The following is an 18742-nucleotide window of genomic DNA, read 5'->3' as shown; positions in this document are numbered from 1 at the left end:
GTAAAGGTCTGTAGGGGATGGACGGGGGGGCAGGTTAACAAGGGGCATGTATTATGGTAATTGTGCTAACAAATGGTATGGCATTCCTCCTCATCCCATCTCCCGTCACCCACTGAGTATATCCACATATCTCATCTAAAAGTCTAAATAAAACCATATATGAATCTAAGAGAACCATAGTAACTGTGAAGGGCACATGCGAGTCCATACTAATGTCATTAAGGTGATAAGTTATGTCAAATTTCACTGATTAATAATTTGAGAGCACAAAAACTATTAAATTATTAAATATATTAAATGTTTTCTCTCCATGGCACTGTGTAAATAATAAATAAATGAATACAAAGCTGACACTTGGAGCCCTAGGACTAATGGGTACATAGCATGAGATTGCATACCAACTGACAAGCCTTGAACAGTTAACATGCAATGGCAACATAATAGTTCGACATTCACATGCACTGAAGAGTACTGGTGAAAGGATTTATGATTGCAAAAATGATTAGGCTTAGCCTGTATGGCCAAGGGAGGTGACCACTGTAGGAAGGTGAGAAATGACTGAAACTCGAAAATAGCAGAACACAGTGGGAGTAGGAGCGAAGAGTCGCAGCTGTGTCTAAACATGCCTGATGATGAACGAGAAAAAAAACATGATGTAGGCGGCACCACATCTGTCTATAGCTATATCAACACAATTAATATGAAATATGATTGTAATATCATGGGGGGATTAGGGGAAGCAATGCTATTATGGGACGCCTCTCCAAATTCCTTATATGAATCCATTAAAAATATATATTATTTAGATGTATTCAGTTTGTCCTACATTGTCAATAGGAATGGATTAAAGTGATTAGACCTTTTGTCAGTATTCAATAAGCCCGCTGTGCTAGGCAAGGTAAGGTATCTATATAGCACATTTCAGCAACAAGGCAATGAAACGTGAAAAAAATACTTTAAAGTCATTAACGAGACTGGGAAATAAAAACAAGCTAAAATAGAATAAGAGAGGTATAAAAAACAAGAATAAAAGTTACTGTACAGTGTAAGAAATGGTTTGATTGAACAAAAGGCAGCATCAAAAAGAAAAGATTTCAGCCTTGATGTGAAAGAACTGAACTTCTCCATGTTTGACCTTTTTTTTCTCTGGGTTCGGATGCTCTTTCATACCAAAATACATGTAAGTCAGGTGGTCTGGACACTCTGACTATGTGTGAAGGCTGGGGGCAGTGAATGGAATGAATTGGGTGAAGGGAGTAATTAGATATTCATAAGTTCAACTGCAAAATTACCTTAAAAAAACATATTTTCTTTTATCTATGTGGTCAGAGCATTTAGCTCTATCACTCAAAGGAAGTGGACTTTACTCATGAATCCACTTCCAACTTACTTTGTGAAATTCCTACTATTACCTTAGGGTGGAGACACTGTGCCATTTTGGCATGACAGTGCTAGAAATGTCTGGGTGTCACAAATTCACCCTGTGTTTGTATGCATTTAAACTGTGCAAACAGGATATCATTAAAATAAAATATCTCTTATATATATATTAAGAATTAGTGTAAGGAAGTTTAGACGGAGGACAATACAAGAACCAGTATAATCTCTGTGGAGGTCATTTATAATACATGAGAGCAGCTTTAAAAGTGAAAATGCGAGGGAGACTACCATATAGAAAGACATGAAGGGAAATCTGGACAGGAGAGGAGCTCTTGCAATGAGAGGTGAGGTGAGGAGAGGACCAGAGAGGAAAGGGAACAAGGTCATAACATGCTGCTGGTGAAAATGATGATGCCGACAGAGTTTTACGCCCTCCTGGTGTCCTCCATCAGGCACTGCAGAGGAGAAAGACGAATCAGCGCTCTCTCATCCACCCTCGTCCCTCCCACTTTCTCGCTCCATCTCTCTGTACCGCTCCCACTTCGTCTCAAAAGTATGTTTCTCTGCAGTGCTACGCACTGAAATCACCAGCTGTTTATCCTCCGGCCGGACAAGAGCACCAGGCAGAAGCTACATCATCTAACCCTGACAGGAGGTAAGACTCCTCAAAGATGTTCAGATTCAGCTCTGGGAATAGATATGAGCACTAAGGACACAGGGAACATGCAAGAACATATGGTACGCAGGGCATGATAACCGGAAATACCTACGCACAGAGATGTGTAAACATTAATCTATAGCTTAACATTAAAATCTTAGTAGGTAAGATTAGACTTTGTATACTGATACATGCAAAACTCTGCTATGGACATTTGGGAAATGGGAGTGATAGTGTGACAAACAGCCAATTAAACAGGAAAGAGTAAACATCTGTGCCACCTTTCAATCTGAATCATGTAAAGTCATCACACTGAGCCACAAGTGGGCTCAGATCAAGTTCTGGAGGCATCTAGGGGACATTTACACCAGTTTGGATCAGAGCATCTCAACCTCGTCAGCTCGTGATCTAAAAGTCATGTTTGTCGCCGCAAATTAGATTTCAATAAATAATATGGCCTCACCCAGAATGACCTCACAACCGCCTGGAGAGCGCAACATGGTGGCTGCAAAGCGCTGATTTAAATGGATCATAATAGAATCTGATGTGTCACTGCAAAACAATAGTGCTTCCATTTCATTTATGTGGATGATCTTTGTGATTTGCTTTTCTCTTCTTTTTTTTCAAAGTTGAATGGATGCTTCTCCATCATGCTCAAGTCTCTGTTTGTAGTAGGAGTCCTGGGAGGTGAGAATAAGTTATTGTTACTTAATCTCTATTTTCAGATTAATTATATGTACACATGTTCTCTTCTCATCCTTGTTACTCAGATGCTTTTCTGTTTTTTCCCCCCAGTGTTGCTGATCCCAGCAATGTGTGATCAGATATCTGTGTGCGTTGAAGAAGACAACGACCTGAGAGTAGACTGTCTGATCAAGCTCAAGTCCGACCAGTACAACAGCTATCAGTTCTCTTGGTCCTCTGGCACCAAAGAGTCCCTCATTAACAGCAATGTGTCCGGTTCAACAGCAGAGGTCCAATTCAAAGACAAAAGCTACGTGGAGCAGATAGAGAATGGCTACAGAATGGTCCTGACCGGCTACACAGACAAACTCCCACATAACACCACGTACATGTGCAAAATATCTGGGGAGATTGCCAGAGTCAGTGTGGAGAAAGGTAGGTGGATTGACTCTGTGTGTGTGTGTGTGTGTGTGTGTGTGTGTGTGTGTGTGTGTGTGTGTGTGTGTGTGTGTGTGTGTGTGTGTGTGTGTGTGTGTGTGTGTGTGTGTGTATGTTCAAGGGAGTGAGCATGAGAGTAAGTGAGTGGGAGACACATTTGAGAGGACTTTGTCAACTGTTTGCATCCCACTTTTCTTCATCTGCAGAACAACTGGTCCAGTGTTCGGCTGTGAGCGTGTTTCTCAAGAGCTCCTGCTCCTGGATCTTTTGTCTGCTGCTCTTCTTCTATCAAACACACGTCTGAAAATAACATGGGAGCTTGTGCTGGCACACCCACATCTAACCACGCTTATGCATTGTACTCATCAAACGTCAATAACACCGACATGCTAATATGATGTTGTCAGCTTTCAACTATGTCTCTCCTTCCTTTGTTTCCCTCCCAAGAGCACTCAATCAGTATTAAAAATGTTTCCATAACTGTCTTTGACCCGAGAGAATGAAGACGACTCATTAGAAATTTTAAGAGATGGGCTTTTTGCTGCATACACACACACACACACACACACACACACACACACACACACACACACACACACACACACACACACACACACACACACACACACACACACACACACACACACACTGTATGACTATGACTACGACTAGCTTATTTTGGAAGCTGCAGCATTCATTGTCAATAAAGGGATGTTGTTTAAAGTGAGACATTCATTTGTTGTCAATTCAGTGTTCATAGAGGGACAGACCTGGGAAAAGGTGGAAACTTTGACTTTATGTGACACTTAATAGATCATGAGTTAAGAAATGTTAAATCTCAGTTGCTGCATACATTGATATGCGACCATATTAGATGGATTCATCTTACATATTCAGGGCCATGCATTTCCTAAAAAATAAAAAAAATCATATTTGTATAAGAATGCATCCATGCTTCCAAATTTAAAACATTTTGTTGTGTTTGTGATCATTCTCTAATCAAGCTAGCTGACTTTTAAATTTTTTTTGCATCTTTCTGTGCTACGTGGTGCTGAAATATACTTTTATGTAATATGAATCCTGCTAATGTGGTAGCATATCAGTTACAACCATGAATTACATTACATTTCATTTAGCTGACACTTTTTATCCAAAGTGACTTCCAATAAGTGCAGTCAACCATTGAGGTACAAACCCAGAAAAGCTCAAATTAAGTAAGTGCATTAGCTTCAAACTACAGAGTGCTATGTATGCTGAGGGCAGGATGTAAGTGCAATTTTTTTAATTAATTAAAAATAAAATCCTAATATCAAGTCCGTATTGGGTTAAAACCTCCACTGTGAAGACAAAATAACAAGCCAAGCAACTAGGTGATTGAAAAGCACCATCCCCGGCTTGTAGAAGTATCTTTGTGGGCAAGATGATCGTCCGATATTACTCCTGCAGGTTATGGTATGGGTGTCTAAATCTGTCTGAATTAGAAGATAGGTAGATCCTGATGAGCAGATTGTCACCTTGCATGGCAGCCTCAGGCAGCCCCTTTATACCATAAATCAGAGCAAAATCACACACACACACACACACACACACACACACACACACACACACACACACACACACACACACACACACACACACACACACACACACACACACACACACACACACACACACACACACACACACACACACACACACTTACAATCTGTTCAATCTGTTCTCAAATTCCTCTTCTTACTTTTCCTCTTCCTGCCTACAATGTTGTCTGATAAAACAATTTTTTTAGCCCTTGGCAGACCTACTCGTCAATGGAGAAATAAACATGACTTAAGTCTCAATAAATAAGTGCATTAATATTAAATAAGTGCCTAAATAAATAAATTCATGAATAAATAAATAAGTTCATACATGAATAAATACATGCATAAATAAATTAATAAAGAATAAACAAATTATTTATTTCTGCCTTTTTTATTTATTGAAACTTAAAGGTGGAATATGAAGAATCTGATTCTGATTTTGCATCTAGTGTCTCAAGATCAACAAGAACAACAAAAAATAATTAAAAGAACTCGGGTTGCCAGGTTGGTCAGACCTGGCCCAGTAACTTACAGGAGACCGGAGTCTGTTTGTGCCTGTTTGAACCCGTCCCCTCCGGCAAATCACACCATAAAAACAAGTATTTCAGATGAATTTGACTGACAGTTACCGTTACAGCGAAGTAAACATGAAAGAGTGTTTTATTGTCGTTGAACTTCTTTATTTCAGTCAATGGAGTGAATGCTTGGCCTATATTGACTCTGGTTATTTCCCGTCTCCGGTCACTCAGCTGCTGGGACAAATAAGCAGCTGCAGGATTGGCAAACTCACCCAGTGCCAGCCTACAGTAGCTGCACCGAACAACAGACAGCCCTGGCAACCCGCAATGCCGGCCGCTATCAGCTGGTAAAATGTAACAGAACGTGATAGAAAGTCACTGTCAAACAAACCTCAAAAAAATGTAAAATATAAATTCAGACAATATAAATATATATATTTTTATGGAAAGGCACAAATGTAGCTTTTAATAAAGATTCTACATATTGAATCTTTATGTTTAGATCTCCATACTCATCTGCTATTTGGCGTTCTGGAAATTTGAGTTCCTGACCCTCGGTGCTATCCGTAGTTTCCGACACTACAACGATGGCCGCTTCAACTGGTAGCAGCAAGGGACCAGAGCTATCTAGAGCTGAGTACCTAAAACGTTATCTTTCCGCTGACGAAGATGCCAAAAAGTCGAAAGGAAAGCTTAAAAAGAAACGACGGAAGGTTCCTGAAAAAGGGTGAGACTGCGGGGACCTTTTTAATGTAGCTGCTTTTGCATGTTTGCGAGTATGTTAGCCGTTAAGCTACCTGAGGTCGCTGTGTAGCGTTTCGTAAACTTCTTGTTTTTGAGGGGGGCGTGCATGTATTTAACGCTAACTCGCCTTTACTTCTCTTGTTGAAGACTCAAGATAGTAGACGATGACATAGACTGGAGACAGATGGCCACAGAGGAGAAGGAGATTGAAGAGGACGAAGAGGAAGCTCCAGTGGTGAGAACTTAGCACCCGTTGCCCTGTGCCCATTCATTCAGGCCACTCACTGTCAAACTGTACACATGTAAACATGCCGTGTACGCTCATTGTGTACACGTGTTTTTATACTCTACTTCTTTAGGGGAATCGTGGGGCTATATCTGTGCTATATGTAATTGTTTTGTATTTGTTGTGGTTTACTTAACGTTAAATGGTCATTTTTTGTAAAGGGTCGCTTTGGTACAAGGGTCGTTATATCCTGAGATAGGAGTTTTACATATGGATACAAACCATCATGGTATATGCAGAGTACTCTGAGCCTTTACTGGAGTAAAATTACTAATACCACACTGTAGAAATACTCTGTTTCAAGTAAAAGTAGAATGTTACTTACGTAAAGTACAAAAGTATTAGCATCAAAATATACTTCAAGTACAAAGTAAAAGTACTCAGTGTGCAGAATCTTATGTTATCAGATTGTTATTATTGATAAATTCATGTAAATATCACTTTAATGTTGCAGCTGATAAAGGTGTGGCTAATTTAATTTACTTTATAGACTGCTCTGAAGCTTAGTCTATAAAACATTTTCTATTTATAATCTTTAAAGTACCTAAAGTTACCAAATTAATGCAGTGGAGTAAAAAGTACAATGTTTCCTCTGAAATGTGATGGAGTAGAAGTATAAAGTAGCATGAAATGGAAGTACCTCAAAATTATACTTAAGTACAGTACTTAAGTAAATGCAGTTGGTTACTTTCTATCACTGGGTATACATTATTGTTATATCAGTGAGTGTATATATTGTGACTAGAACTGCAAAACTTTATTTTTTCTATGAATCGATCTATAAAAACGAAATTGTGAAAACTCTTGGTCATTTCTTCTGTCCGACCAGCAGTCCCAAACACAAATATAAAATTCTGGAAAAAATCAAGGTATACCAATAATGCCTAAGGCAGTCCTGCTAATTTATTTGCACCACTGACTATCATGCTCTAATACAAGCAGGGGTATTAAAGAGATAGCTACCGGGGTATAGATGCACGACAAAATCTATGGTTGTTGTCAAAAGTTGTCATATCGCCAAACCGTCTCTTGAAAACTTCATCTCTTGTGTTTGTCTTTTGAGATTGCTGAGATAATTGACGAGCGACCAGAGGAAGTAAAACAGTTGGAAGCCTTCAGAACCAGCAATAGATGGAAAGTGATTGGAGGTAATTTGTTTTGTGAAACAGTAAAGATTATCTTTGTCTGTATGCTAAACAAGGTTATTTATTTGAGTCTCCTCTACCAATAGCTGATGAAAATGAAGACACAGAAGAGGGGATGGGAGAAGAGCATCAATATCCAGAGCCTGGGGAATCAAGCAGGAGTCGCCATGACTCTCCAGACACATCCCCTCCTAGAAGAGCTCGCCATGACTCTCCAGACACATCCCCTCCTAGAAGACCTCGCCATGACTCTCCAGACACATCCCCTCCTAGAAGAGCTCGCCATGACTCTCCAGACTTATCACCTCCTAGGCAACACTCAGGAAAATCAGGGAAGCCACAAAGTAAAGGTGAGAAAGGTGTTGAAAAGTATTTTTTGATGGTGAACGTTGTCTCCTGATGCATAGGGCAAGTTCATGTTAACAAACAAAAAACATCAAAAACCAGAAGACCTTCTAACATTGATATACAGTTTATCAGAATATTTGTGTCGGGAAGTGTATTTGAAAAATCATTAAGTTGTCGAGTTGATGCCAATCATATTTGATTGCTTGGTAGTGGAAGGTCAAACTGAAACATCTTTTTCATTTCACTCTTACTTAGTAATTGGTTTGAAGCTTTAATTTGGAAAATAATTTTGTATGCCATGATTCATAGTGTAAGAAATCCAATTATATTGTTACAGTGAAACTAATGGTAAACCAATATGTGTCCATATACTAGCTAGTGTTTTTACTGCCATTCCCTCACAGTGCCCTAACAACTTCCACATGAGAAAAGTCCTTTTGGTGCAAGTGTTTAATTATAGAAACACTTCACTAAACAATTCATTGTTTCTTTGTCAGATTCATCCCCCGCCAGAAGAAAGCCCAGCTCATCATTATCAAGTCAAAAACGTTCACCTGATCCTCATCTCTCACCACTGGCAAAGAGGGTTCAGAACCGGCATGATTCAGACTTGGACCTGTCACCTCCACGAAAAAAGCCACTAAAGGGAGAAGCTTCAGACTCTGACCAATCTCCTCCAAGAAAGCAGTCCAAAAAAAAAACAAGATGGGGCCCTGATTCTGACCAGTCGCCACCCAGGAGGCAGCCCCAGACTGCAAAGGACTCAGATGGAGATCTGTCACCACCACGTAGGCCTGGCCAGTCTCAGGTGGGCACAGAGAAGCTCAAAGAGCAATATGAAATCTTATTTGTCTAAAAGTGTTGCGTGTATTCAGTCTTCAATGTCTCATGCAGTTTTTCCTGTTTTCTTCTCAGGGTCCAAGAATGCTTTCTGGTGGGACGGCAGGTCTAGTTTCTGTAGATGTTTTAAAGAAGGAGAAGGAGGAGAACCGCCGCAGAGAGAGAAACAACCAGCCACTAGAAGGTTTGCTCAGCTTTTCTTTTAAAAATGCTTTTCCTAGGGGCGCCCACTAGCTCACTTGGTAGAACAGATCTATATACAGAGGTTACGTCCTCGCCAAAGCAGCCCGGACTCACAACTGTGGCCCTTTTCTGCATGTCGCCCCCTCTATCCCCCTTATTTCCAATTGACCCTCAGCTGTCCTGTCAAATAAAAGCATTTTAAGCCAAAAAAAAAGCTTTTCCTTCACAGCTGTTCAGAGTTCACAGGACTTAACATCTCATATAATTTACATGATCCATGCATACTCCATATGTTTTTGCTCATAGTTGTGATTATTTTTTGTAAAGTTGAACGATACAGTACTCTTTTAGATTCAATTTTTAACCTATTTTCCTGCTAACACTAGATGAATCCCGAAATGCCCAGACGGTGTTCAGGGACAAGAGTGGTAAAAAAAGGGACTTGGATACAGAGAGAGAAGAAAAGAAGAGGAAAGCTGGAGAGAAAGCTGCAAAGGATGAGAAATACGCTCAGTGGGGAAAAGGGTACGTCTGCACGCTTTATGACGGGATTGTGACCATATAAAGATTTTAAATGTGTTGTGTTTTGACTTGTTTCAGTGATTAGGGTAAACATGTGTTTACAGGCTTGCCCAAGGTCAGATGCATCAGCAGAAACTTGAGGATGCAGTGCATGAAGCCCAGAAGCCGCTAGCACGCCAACGCGATGACGAGGACCTTGACCGCATGTTGAGAGAGCAGGAAAGGGAGGGAGATCCGATGGCTGCGATGCTGAGACGGAAAAAGGACCGCAATGCGAAGACACATGGTAATATATGTTTTCCTTGAGTTGATTTGTGCAAATTGATGTGTACCACAATATATATTGTAAGTCATATTATTTTTTGTTTTGCAGACAAACCGCGATATAAAGGCCCACCACCACCTCCAAACCGCTTCAATATTCTGCCGGGCTATCGCTGGGATGGAGTTAACAGGTACAGTGTAATATGTGACCTTACTGTATACTATATGTATGCTATTCTCTTACAACTCATGCAGTTTAATAAGTATGTGTAAAGTAACCGTGATCATAATTCTGTCTTCTACACTGAATTGAACCTGATACTGATTATATGTGTCTCACAGGTCGAATGGTTTTGAACAGAAACGCTACTCGCGAATAGCAGATAAAAAAGCTGTTCAGGAGGCAGCGTATAAATGGAGCGTTGAGGACATGTAACGGCAGTCAGATACTGACAGACCAGGAGCGGAGCTGAAGAGAAGGATGGCTCATCTACAGAAATAGACAGCAAACAGAGTATCTAATCTATAAGCATCTGCAGATTAGACACAAAAACTCAACAGAACTGATATTTTGAAATGTAGTGAGAAAGATTTTGTTCACCGTTCAAAGCTTTTTGATACTGTACAATGGATATCATATTATAACAAAGTGATTCAACTAAAAGAATAATTGTACATAGCAGTGAAGGGACAGGATCTTTATTGTATAATACTTGAGTTGATGTAGAGCCAAAACAGATATGTTTTTCACTGTTTTATTAAATAATGTTTTGTAAAGTGTTGTGCCCTTTGTCACAAGTCTCCACATACTTTGTAATTAATATGAACAGAGTTGACACTCAGTCATTTCATAGTCTCACATTGCCAGACCACATTCCAGTGCTGGAGAGTGATCTGACCACACCGGTTTATTATTTCTGGGCTAGGGAGGTACACTCTGGCTTGTTTATATTTTTTTAAACAGTTCCCAATCTTCTTGGGCGGGCCAAAGATGGCAGAAGGGAAGGAGAATGCATGACCAGGCGGATGTCAGGTTTTATCCAAGCATTGTACATCTGGTAACCCAGACTAGTCATTATATATTATGGAGCTGCATTGTATTGAACAGCATATAGAGTAGTTAAGGAGTTATCTAGTTATTTTTTAAAATTGGATAGGATAACTCAATAGACACTGAGGCTATTTAAACACAAGTGTATATTGTAAGTGGACCTTTAGTGAGTGATTGTTTTGTCAAACTGCTTTTTTCAAACTTCAAGAATGAACATTTATCCTAAGCCAATATGGACAAGTCTTTAAAGTGCTGTGACTGAAATAACAGCTACTGAGCTCACATCTCATGACAACTGAGCGAACTCCATACACTGATGAACATTGTGGCTAAATCATTGAAAGCTGAGTTGGGGCTTTTAAGTGAAATTAGATTATAACATTTAAAACATTGCACCTATGTTGACTTTAATTATTATTTAAAATAATTTTAAAAAGTAGAGCTATGTTAATTATATGTGAATGATGTAACATTTTGTGAGGACAATATACAGTACATTTCAAAATTACTGTTTGAACAAAGCAAAAGATCTGAGTTTGGCCCACCTTTTATCTAATATAAGCGAGGTAGATGGGGCAAAGGTCGCTTATAACGACTTATTTACTTTACCTCTGTATCAATATAAACTGGAAAGAGCTGTACATGTGTATTCATTTACACACAATTAGAAATAAGGACAATACGTGGCCATGAATCTAAAAAGTACCTCAACGTTAATCGAGTAGGAACCTTTAAGACTAGAACTCGTTTCGCTGCGGGATGTTTTTGTTGATGCACACGCTACGTTCTGTTGGAGTAAAACATTCAACAGCATCTGAGGGGTTCTGTGGCTAATTGTCGATTAACGTGGCGAAATAACCACCTAACTTTACGCTTAAACTCGTGTTTTGAAGAAGCGGACCTTTGTCACTTCACTGTGGGTAACAATGGTCGACTGGAGTCCGATAGCGAAGGTGTACGACCCGCTGAAAGCTGGGAGCATCGACGGGACGGACGTGGAGCCCCATGACCGGGCGGTATGGAGGGCTATGGGTGCCCGCTACAAGCCCAACAAAGGCGTCGTGGGAGACCCGCTGCTCACGCTTTTTGTGTACCGCCTAAACCCCCTGACAACCGAGGACAAAGTTCACCAAGTGTTTTCCAAGTACGGAGACATCCAGCGACTCCGGCTGGTCCGGGACATCATCACGGGCTTCTCAAAAGGATACGCCTTCGTTGAATACAAGGAGGAGCGGTCTGTGGTTCGGGCCCGCCGGGACGCCAACAAGCTGGTGGTGGACCAGCACGAATTGTGTGTGGATTTTGAACAAGAGAGGACCCTTAAGGGATGGGTACCCCGGCGGCTCGGCGGCGGGCAGGGAGGGAAGAAAGAGTCCGGACAGCTGCGGTTCGGTGGAAGAGACAGGCCTTTCCGTAAGCCCATTCACCTCGGGGTCGCTCCGGTGCAGGAACGAGGAGCCGGTGGAGGTGTAGGGAGGGAGTGGGATAGACAAGGGACGAGAGAAAGGGAGGACCGGGACCGCCACAGAGAGGCCGAGTGGGGTAGTAGAGGGAGGAGAGATGACCGGGATAGAGGCAGAGAGAGGGATGACCGCAGACACGGAGACAGGAGCAGGCACCGGGACAGGAGATGAAATGCTTATATTTACGCAACTGGAGAGTCCTCCACGAAACCGGTCCCGCCCAGTTTAAAACAAGTCATTGACAAAAGTTCTACTCCACAGTCGAGCAGCCTGCCTGCAGGAGGTTTAAGCCGGGTGTGCTGTGAAGGAGACTGGGACATGTAGGCCCATTGGGTTGCACACTGGAGACGTGACTGCGGAATGAATAAAAATTTCTGATATTATCATTATTTAAACTAACGAATTCAAAACTTGACTTGACTTATTTATCTTTGGAGTTTGGGATGAGAAGTTTACTTTATGATGTTTATCAGATTGTACTGATTGTAATGGGATGTCAACCTCTCATTTCCAGCTGGTAGTTCATGCTTTTTGTAGTGTACATTAAACAAAACAGTGTAACAGTGTTCACCATATCAAGAAAATGCACTGTGCATTACACTGATCAACTTTTAAAAAATATAATATAGGTGTTGTCCAGCCAAGTGAAGCCTTACAACTGAAGTAAATAAAAAGTAGAATCTGCAACTAAATGGACAACATGCTTTTATTTTTAACATCTACAAAGCTGTAAATCTGATTGAATCTCTCTCTCTCTCTCTCTCTCTCTCTCTCTCTCTCTCTCTCTCTCTCTCTCTCTCTCTTTATAAATACTACATTCAGTTTCTGTTTTAAAATCCGAGGTAAGCATATTACAGTTTGAAACACTGTGTACGAGTTCCTAAAGGGGGAAGTTTACCAATGTAGCCTCTCTGTGTTGTACAGTTTTTGCTGGTGGAGTTTTTTGGAGGATCATACTTGGTAAAAATTAAGGATGTGATGAGGATAGCATTTATGCTAATTGACTCTACACAGACGGACGGAAACCCAAATAAACCAAAGATCATTTTAACACAATGGTGTCACTTTCCTTGTTCGGGTCCAAAACCAACTAAGATTTTCCACTGTTGTTATTATGGGTTGCATTTTGACCTGTGAAAAAAGCCATTAAATGATTTTTCCAGTTATATATTACTATTACCATGTTTTGTGCGATTATAAGACAAACTTATGGTTTCAACTAAATGTAAAGTTCACAAATTTGAATTCTACAAGTTCCAACTCCTTTAGTTACCATGGAAACTTATTCTGTTAAAATGCAACTTTGTGATTGAACTTAAATTTTCATGCTGTTCCCAATGAAGACTACAAAAAACACAATCACATCCAGTCATACATATATATATATATGACATAAGCCAACATAGTTTGATTTAAAAGTGATCTGTCTTTGAGAATTGTGCTGAAGTCTCAGCTTCGACGTTTGATCCCTGCTCCTGTCCACTGAAGCAGATCCTGTTTCAGTTCTGAGTCACTGGGTGGATCGTTTTCCCTCAAGCTTACCGCAAGTCTGCCTGAAGTCATCACTGTGAACTGTTAAAAGGTCTGGTGTTAGCATTAGTTCATTAACTGGTGACTCTGTGCACCGGACACATCATCCGTCCATTAGCTCATCAGATTGACCTGCTTCTGGGAAATTCATCACATGTTGCCTGAGAAGAAGCTAAACCTGAGAAAAGAGGCTGCTGGAAAGAGGAGAGTCCTTGGTAACACTGATGTCAACAAAAGCAACTAAAGAATCTGATTGCACTTAAGCGCATATTGAATAGAGTATTTCCTGACAGACACGCTGCACTGAATGTGGTTAGACAAGGAGACTCAACACCTCTGACTTCTATTTCACTCCATTTATGTATGAGGAGTTGAATTAAAAGTGATGTGTTATAGTGTTATTTATAAGATAAGACTAGAATTGATGCAAAGACACACATAACATACAAAAAATGTTTATTCCTCTGCACTGTGATTATATCAAGTTAGGATTGATTTGTATTGGCGGCCATTTGATTGAATTTAAATTAGACATTTGTTGCAGTTGGTAAAAAGTTATTAGGGCTTTATTAAACATTTATTTTTTCATGTTTGGATGTCCCGATGAGGTCGCTCTCAGCCTCCCAGCACACCTGGGATTTATGACGGGCCAACCAGGGAAATTCTCTCTTTGCACCGTGCTAAAGTCGATCCTGTGAACAGAAACGCGCAGATACTGATGAGCTGCTCTAAAGTCAGCTGTATAAGACTGGGGGGATGTTGGCAAACTGGCTCTCACCTGAAAGCGGGGTTGATGCCAATGTTGTCTGGCTGTGGGAGGGCAGGTGTTCGTCTCCTGCAGCTGGAGGACGGAGGAGGGAAATCCTTCTGATACTGAGACTGCATCTCTGTCGTATCTTGTTCATTGGTCACGGCTGTCTGATCATGGTTGCCTTCTTGCTCGTGCTGCCCTGCTTCCAAGTCTCTGCTGCCGTGTCCTCTTCCAGTTTGTCTTGAGGATGTGGGATGAGGACGGTGGGACTCCTGCTGTGTGTTGTGGTCTCCTGAAGGGTAATTGTAAAATTGGTAATGGTTTCATTCCATACACAGTAATGAAATAAACCATAAAACATCCCATCTTTCTGCTCATGTCACGCCCCCAAAAATTCAGTGGCAGACTTTTCCACCTCTTCAAGTTTTCTTCAATTTTTTTTAATCAAATGCTTATAACAAGGCTTTTTTGTAATTATTACATGGAATGTGCTGTCCTAAATAGGTTTTTCAATAAGTACAGTAGTTACACATGGAGGGAATCATCTTCTCCCAGCATCACTCAGTGGCACAATATGATACTGGTCTTCTTTAATTGTGATAAATGCTCTGTTTTTGAATATTAAAGGTCCCATTTCATCCTCATTTTCAGGTTTATACTTTTTTTTTTTTTTAATTTCTATTACAAAATGTTTACATGTTTTAATGTGAAAGAAACACATTATCTTTCTTATACTGTCTGTCTGAAAAAAACTTTTATTCATGTTCTGCCTGAAATGCTCTGTCTTAGCGCCTGTCTCTTTAAGACCCCGCCTGATAAAGACCAGTCTGCTCTGATTGGTCAGTGTTTCTAGGTCTTCTACATCTGTGCTCTGCATCTCTGCACCTTTATTGCAGCTGAGGAATGAATGTAATCGTACTCTAGCTGCTTCTATAGAGTATAATTGTGGCATCACAACTGCGCAGAAGTCCTGACGGTTAGTTTAAAGCCACAGTTCCTGAATATGGACTGTGTGCATTTCTTTGTGGTTTGAAAATTACTTTCCCAGTGTTTATATAGCACCTCAAACTGCTTTATGATAAATAATAAATGGAAATCACACAGAACCTTTTAATTGTCATACCATTTTAATTAGGACCATATAAAGCCACATCTTAATAGCACTTTAAGACTTACATTTACATTAAGGCTACATCCTCTTTGTTTCAACCAGTACTTTGATGGCTAAAACGCACATTTTCAATCTCTGCCCTCAAACACACAGCCAACCTGGCATGTGCTTTCAGAACTGATATTTCCACTTATACACTCACAGCGTATCTTGAAACAGATAGAATGAGTTTACTCCCTAGGTTGAGATAAGACTGCAGACCTTTGCCTCTGTCTTGTTGTGAGACGGGTCTTAAGCAGAACGCTTCATGTGATGTGGTTTCCATCTTAGCAGGAGTGTCCGGGTAGAGGAGAAATCCTGGGGAGAAAGGGTAAAAAAGTGCTTTAAAAGTGCCTGATTATTTCCTATAATTTCCTATAATCAGACACTTTGAGAAGTTCATTTTAGTTCCTGTGTTCAAATTTGTTTCTTTTTAACTAACTACTTTGGAGTAATTCCAGTTAACACGTCACAGCTGGACTAACTTCACTTAACATTTGCTGAAATCGTTCCAATTGTGTATTTTTATTTTAATATTGGAACTGGAGAACCCCCAAGCCAGTGCTTTTTTTTAATATGGTGATGTCAGTCGTGGCTCCTTTCGGCCCTTTCGGCCCTTTTACTTTGAAAGCAGTAAAAATAACTAAAGAATATGTTTTTGTCTTTGCATTCAAAAAAACTGCCCTAGGATTGAAGCAAAACTACAGAAATAGGGAGGATTTTGGATATTTATAATAGGAACCTTATTCTATTTACGTAATCTTCCATTTACTCAAACCTTTTATTGTTCCAGTTGTCTTTTCTTCGTGTCATTGAGGCCATCTGTCTTCAAATCCAACCAGAAAACCACATTTATTTGCAAAACCCTATGAGGAGCACTTATTCTACCCAAACCACAAAATCCCATGAAAACAGAATAATTTGGGTCCATTAAAGTTGAGAATGAGTCATCTGAGAATAACTGATGTCTGATGAGGAGACAGAGGAGCAGCCAACCTTTACCTGCCACTGTCGGAGGTTCCCCCCTGTAGGGTCGATCACGCAGAAAGAACCCGTGGTGGCGACGGGGGTTTCGTGAGTTGGCATTTTTGATGAACATTTTGTTTGTTGGCTCCTGGGTGTGCTCTGGGCACCACCAGCTGCTCTCAATCTGTTGGTGTCTGGTACAACAAACTGATGAAAGCCTTAAAAATATCACAATTTGCATGTATTACAAATAACCAGTATCAAGCCTTTAAACAGCTGTGTCACCTTACCTTACATGTAGAAAAAAACACAAGCTGTGGTACGAATCTGCAGTTTCCCTGTACTGTCTACGTTTCCCTGTAATGTGCATGTGTGTAAGGCTATACACTGAGCTACTTAAAGCTTGTTTACTGCAGTAGTCATGGCGTTCGATTCTTTTCCAGTGAGTGACAGATACAGTAGTTACCAACTGAGACAATAAAGCCGCTGGGCCACCAAACAGAGAGCTGAAACACAGTCCAGTATGAAAGGTTTTGAAGAAGGGCTGATTTAACTAGGAATCAGATAAAGTGGAGACACTTCTCAGGAAGCCAGAAGTCCTGAGCCGAGTCTTTTTCTGAGGTAACTCGTCTAAAATGTTATATTGCATCGGTGACTCAAGTAAGATGTACAGTAGCAAGTATAGGGGTTAATTTAATACATTTTCAGTTGTGTTTAGTCGCTCACACCATGCTGTCACAAAAAGAAAACATGCTGTCTATTCAGTGGTTGCCCCGGAGCATTTGGCGAGCACTCAGCAATGCACTGTGTCTCCAGTGTTCAGCTGGCATACACCCCAACTATATTTCTTTCACATTAGAGGGCCTGTCTTAGCCTGTGACTTTCAATGTGAAACTTTATACGTACTTGTACATAAATGCTTTCACTTAATATATTCCAAGATATTCTGTGCCGAGAATGTTCCTACAAACTTTTTTCACTTCCATGCAACAGTGTACTGCATAGACTACTGTACGTTGTGGGCTGAAGGAGGTAGGACATAGTTTTATATATATATAGTATATACATATCCATCACATACTTTCTAGACTTTACGTGGATATTTTCATCAGAGTCTAGAGTCATTTTGAATTATATACTATGTACAGCAACAGTCCAGATTAAATAAAAGGTAAGATTCACATCTTTTTTTCTTTTTTAAACAAAAAAGATTCAGGTATGGACTTAAATCCCAAAACCCTGCACAAGATTTTCTTTTTAAACAATAGATACAAAATTTCAAAAACATTAAAAAAAAAACAATCAACACTTCATTTGAAAGCGAGATGTTTTCTTTGTCTTTATTTTTATGACTTCAGGGAATAACCCTATTTATAGCCTATCTGTATTTCTTTAATTATATTTTAGCTGTCTTTTTTATTAATTATAAGCACAACAAATCCTACCAGGGGAGTGGCATTTACAGTCAATTTTTTTCGACACATTTTTCTTGTTGTCCTGGAATGTAGCCTACACATATACAAACACAAAATCAGGGGGAAAAAAACAAGGAAGAAGTAAGAAGGACACACAAGGGGAGATAAATGTGTGGCCATAAGGCCAAAAAAAATAAAATAAGCCATCTTAATATATATAAATTACTACATGAACGATTATCATTATTATTACTGTACATTATTAATGAGAATAATAATATTGTCATTGTTATTAAATACAGTAGGCCTACTACTATTCTACTACTACAACTACTACTACTACTACTACTACTACTACTACTAATATAATAATAATAATAATAATAATAATAATAATAATAATAATGATAATGATAATGATAATAATATTAATAATAATAATAATAATAATAATAATAATAATAATAATGATAATGATAATGATAATGATAATGATAATAATATTAATAATAATAATAATAATAATAATAATAATAATAATAATAATAATATATGCATTTCACTGTTGTTCTTATTATTATTATTGTTGTTGAAATTTTTCGCTGATCTCAGCCCGCGCCAGCAGGAGTCTCCCGTTCCCATAGTAACAAGCCTTCAGTTGGAGCAGAAGTAGAGTTAGCAGCAGTCTCTACCGACCGCTTTGGGACGTCCAACATTAACCTCTATCACTTTTTTCCTGCTACTGTTTGTGTTTTATGTACGAACTAAAAAGCCACTAAGAAGTAAAGCCGGGTTTTAATTGTAACGTCATGCTTTTAATAGGTGA

General features: G+C 39.6%; 3 protein-coding genes across 3 annotated transcripts; all 3 read left to right on the top strand.

Annotated features, from left to right (window-relative positions):
- The first annotated feature begins 1937 nt into the window (after positions 1-1937).
- LOC310956689 (uncharacterized protein) lies at positions 1938-3850 on the top strand. The gene is made up of 4 exons (XM_083927019.1): positions 1938-2035; positions 2668-2725; positions 2834-3157; positions 3367-3850. Exons 2-4 carry the CDS (start codon positions 2689-2691, stop codon positions 3462-3464), a joined length of 459 nt encoding a protein of 152 aa, XP_083783145.1. The 5' UTR covers positions 1938-2035; positions 2668-2688; the 3' UTR covers positions 3465-3850.
- A 1974-nt stretch (positions 3851-5824) lies between these two features.
- On the top strand, positions 5825-10278 carry bud13 (BUD13 homolog). Its single transcript, XM_083926787.1, has 10 exons — positions 5825-5985; positions 6150-6237; positions 7352-7436; positions 7520-7783; positions 8279-8589; positions 8697-8805; positions 9191-9329; positions 9431-9612; positions 9700-9781; positions 9933-10278. The coding sequence occupies exons 1-10, from the start codon at positions 5846-5848 to the stop codon at positions 10024-10026; spliced, it is 1494 nt and encodes a 497-aa protein (XP_083782913.1). The 5' UTR covers positions 5825-5845; the 3' UTR covers positions 10027-10278.
- A 1222-nt stretch (positions 10279-11500) lies between these two features.
- snrnp35 (small nuclear ribonucleoprotein 35 (U11/U12)) lies at positions 11501-12749 on the top strand. Its single transcript, XM_083927639.1, has one exon. The coding sequence runs from the start codon at positions 11568-11570 to the stop codon at positions 12273-12275; it is 708 nt and encodes a 235-aa protein (XP_083783765.1). The 5' UTR covers positions 11501-11567; the 3' UTR covers positions 12276-12749.
- The last annotated feature ends 5993 nt before the right edge of the window (positions 12750-18742 follow it).

The sequence above is a fragment of the Echiichthys vipera genome (assembly GCF_963691815.1).
Source record: "Echiichthys vipera genome assembly, chromosome: 14".
NCBI classification, from domain to species: domain Eukaryota; kingdom Metazoa; phylum Chordata; class Actinopteri; order Perciformes; family Trachinidae; genus Echiichthys; species Echiichthys vipera.
The sequence above is the reverse complement of the archived record's forward strand: the minus strand, read 5'-3'. Positions and strand labels throughout refer to the sequence as shown.

Bases quoted from the DNA above. Each gene is read 5' to 3' on its own strand.
- bud13 (XM_083926787.1), top strand. From the start codon at position 5,846: ATGGCCGCTTCAACTGGTAGCAGCAAGGGACCAGAGCTATCTAGAGCT. The intron at 8,590-8,696 runs GTGGGCACAGAG...TTTTCTTCTCAG, and splicing joins GTAGGCCTGGCCAGTCTCAG to GGTCCAAGAATGCTTTCTGG. The intron at 9,330-9,430 runs GTACGTCTGCAC...ATGTGTTTACAG, and splicing joins TACGCTCAGTGGGGAAAAGG to GCTTGCCCAAGGTCAGATGC.
- snrnp35 (XM_083927639.1), top strand. From the start codon at position 11,568: ATGGTCGACTGGAGTCCGATAGCGAAGGTGTACGACCCGCTGAAAGCT.
- LOC310956689 (XM_083927019.1), top strand. From the start codon at position 2,689: ATGCTCAAGTCTCTGTTTGTAGTAGGAGTCCTGGGAG. The intron at 2,726-2,833 runs GTGAGAATAAGT...TTTTCCCCCCAG, and splicing joins TGTAGTAGGAGTCCTGGGAG to TGTTGCTGATCCCAGCAATG. The intron at 3,158-3,366 runs GTAGGTGGATTG...CTTCATCTGCAG, and splicing joins CAGAGTCAGTGTGGAGAAAG to AACAACTGGTCCAGTGTTCG.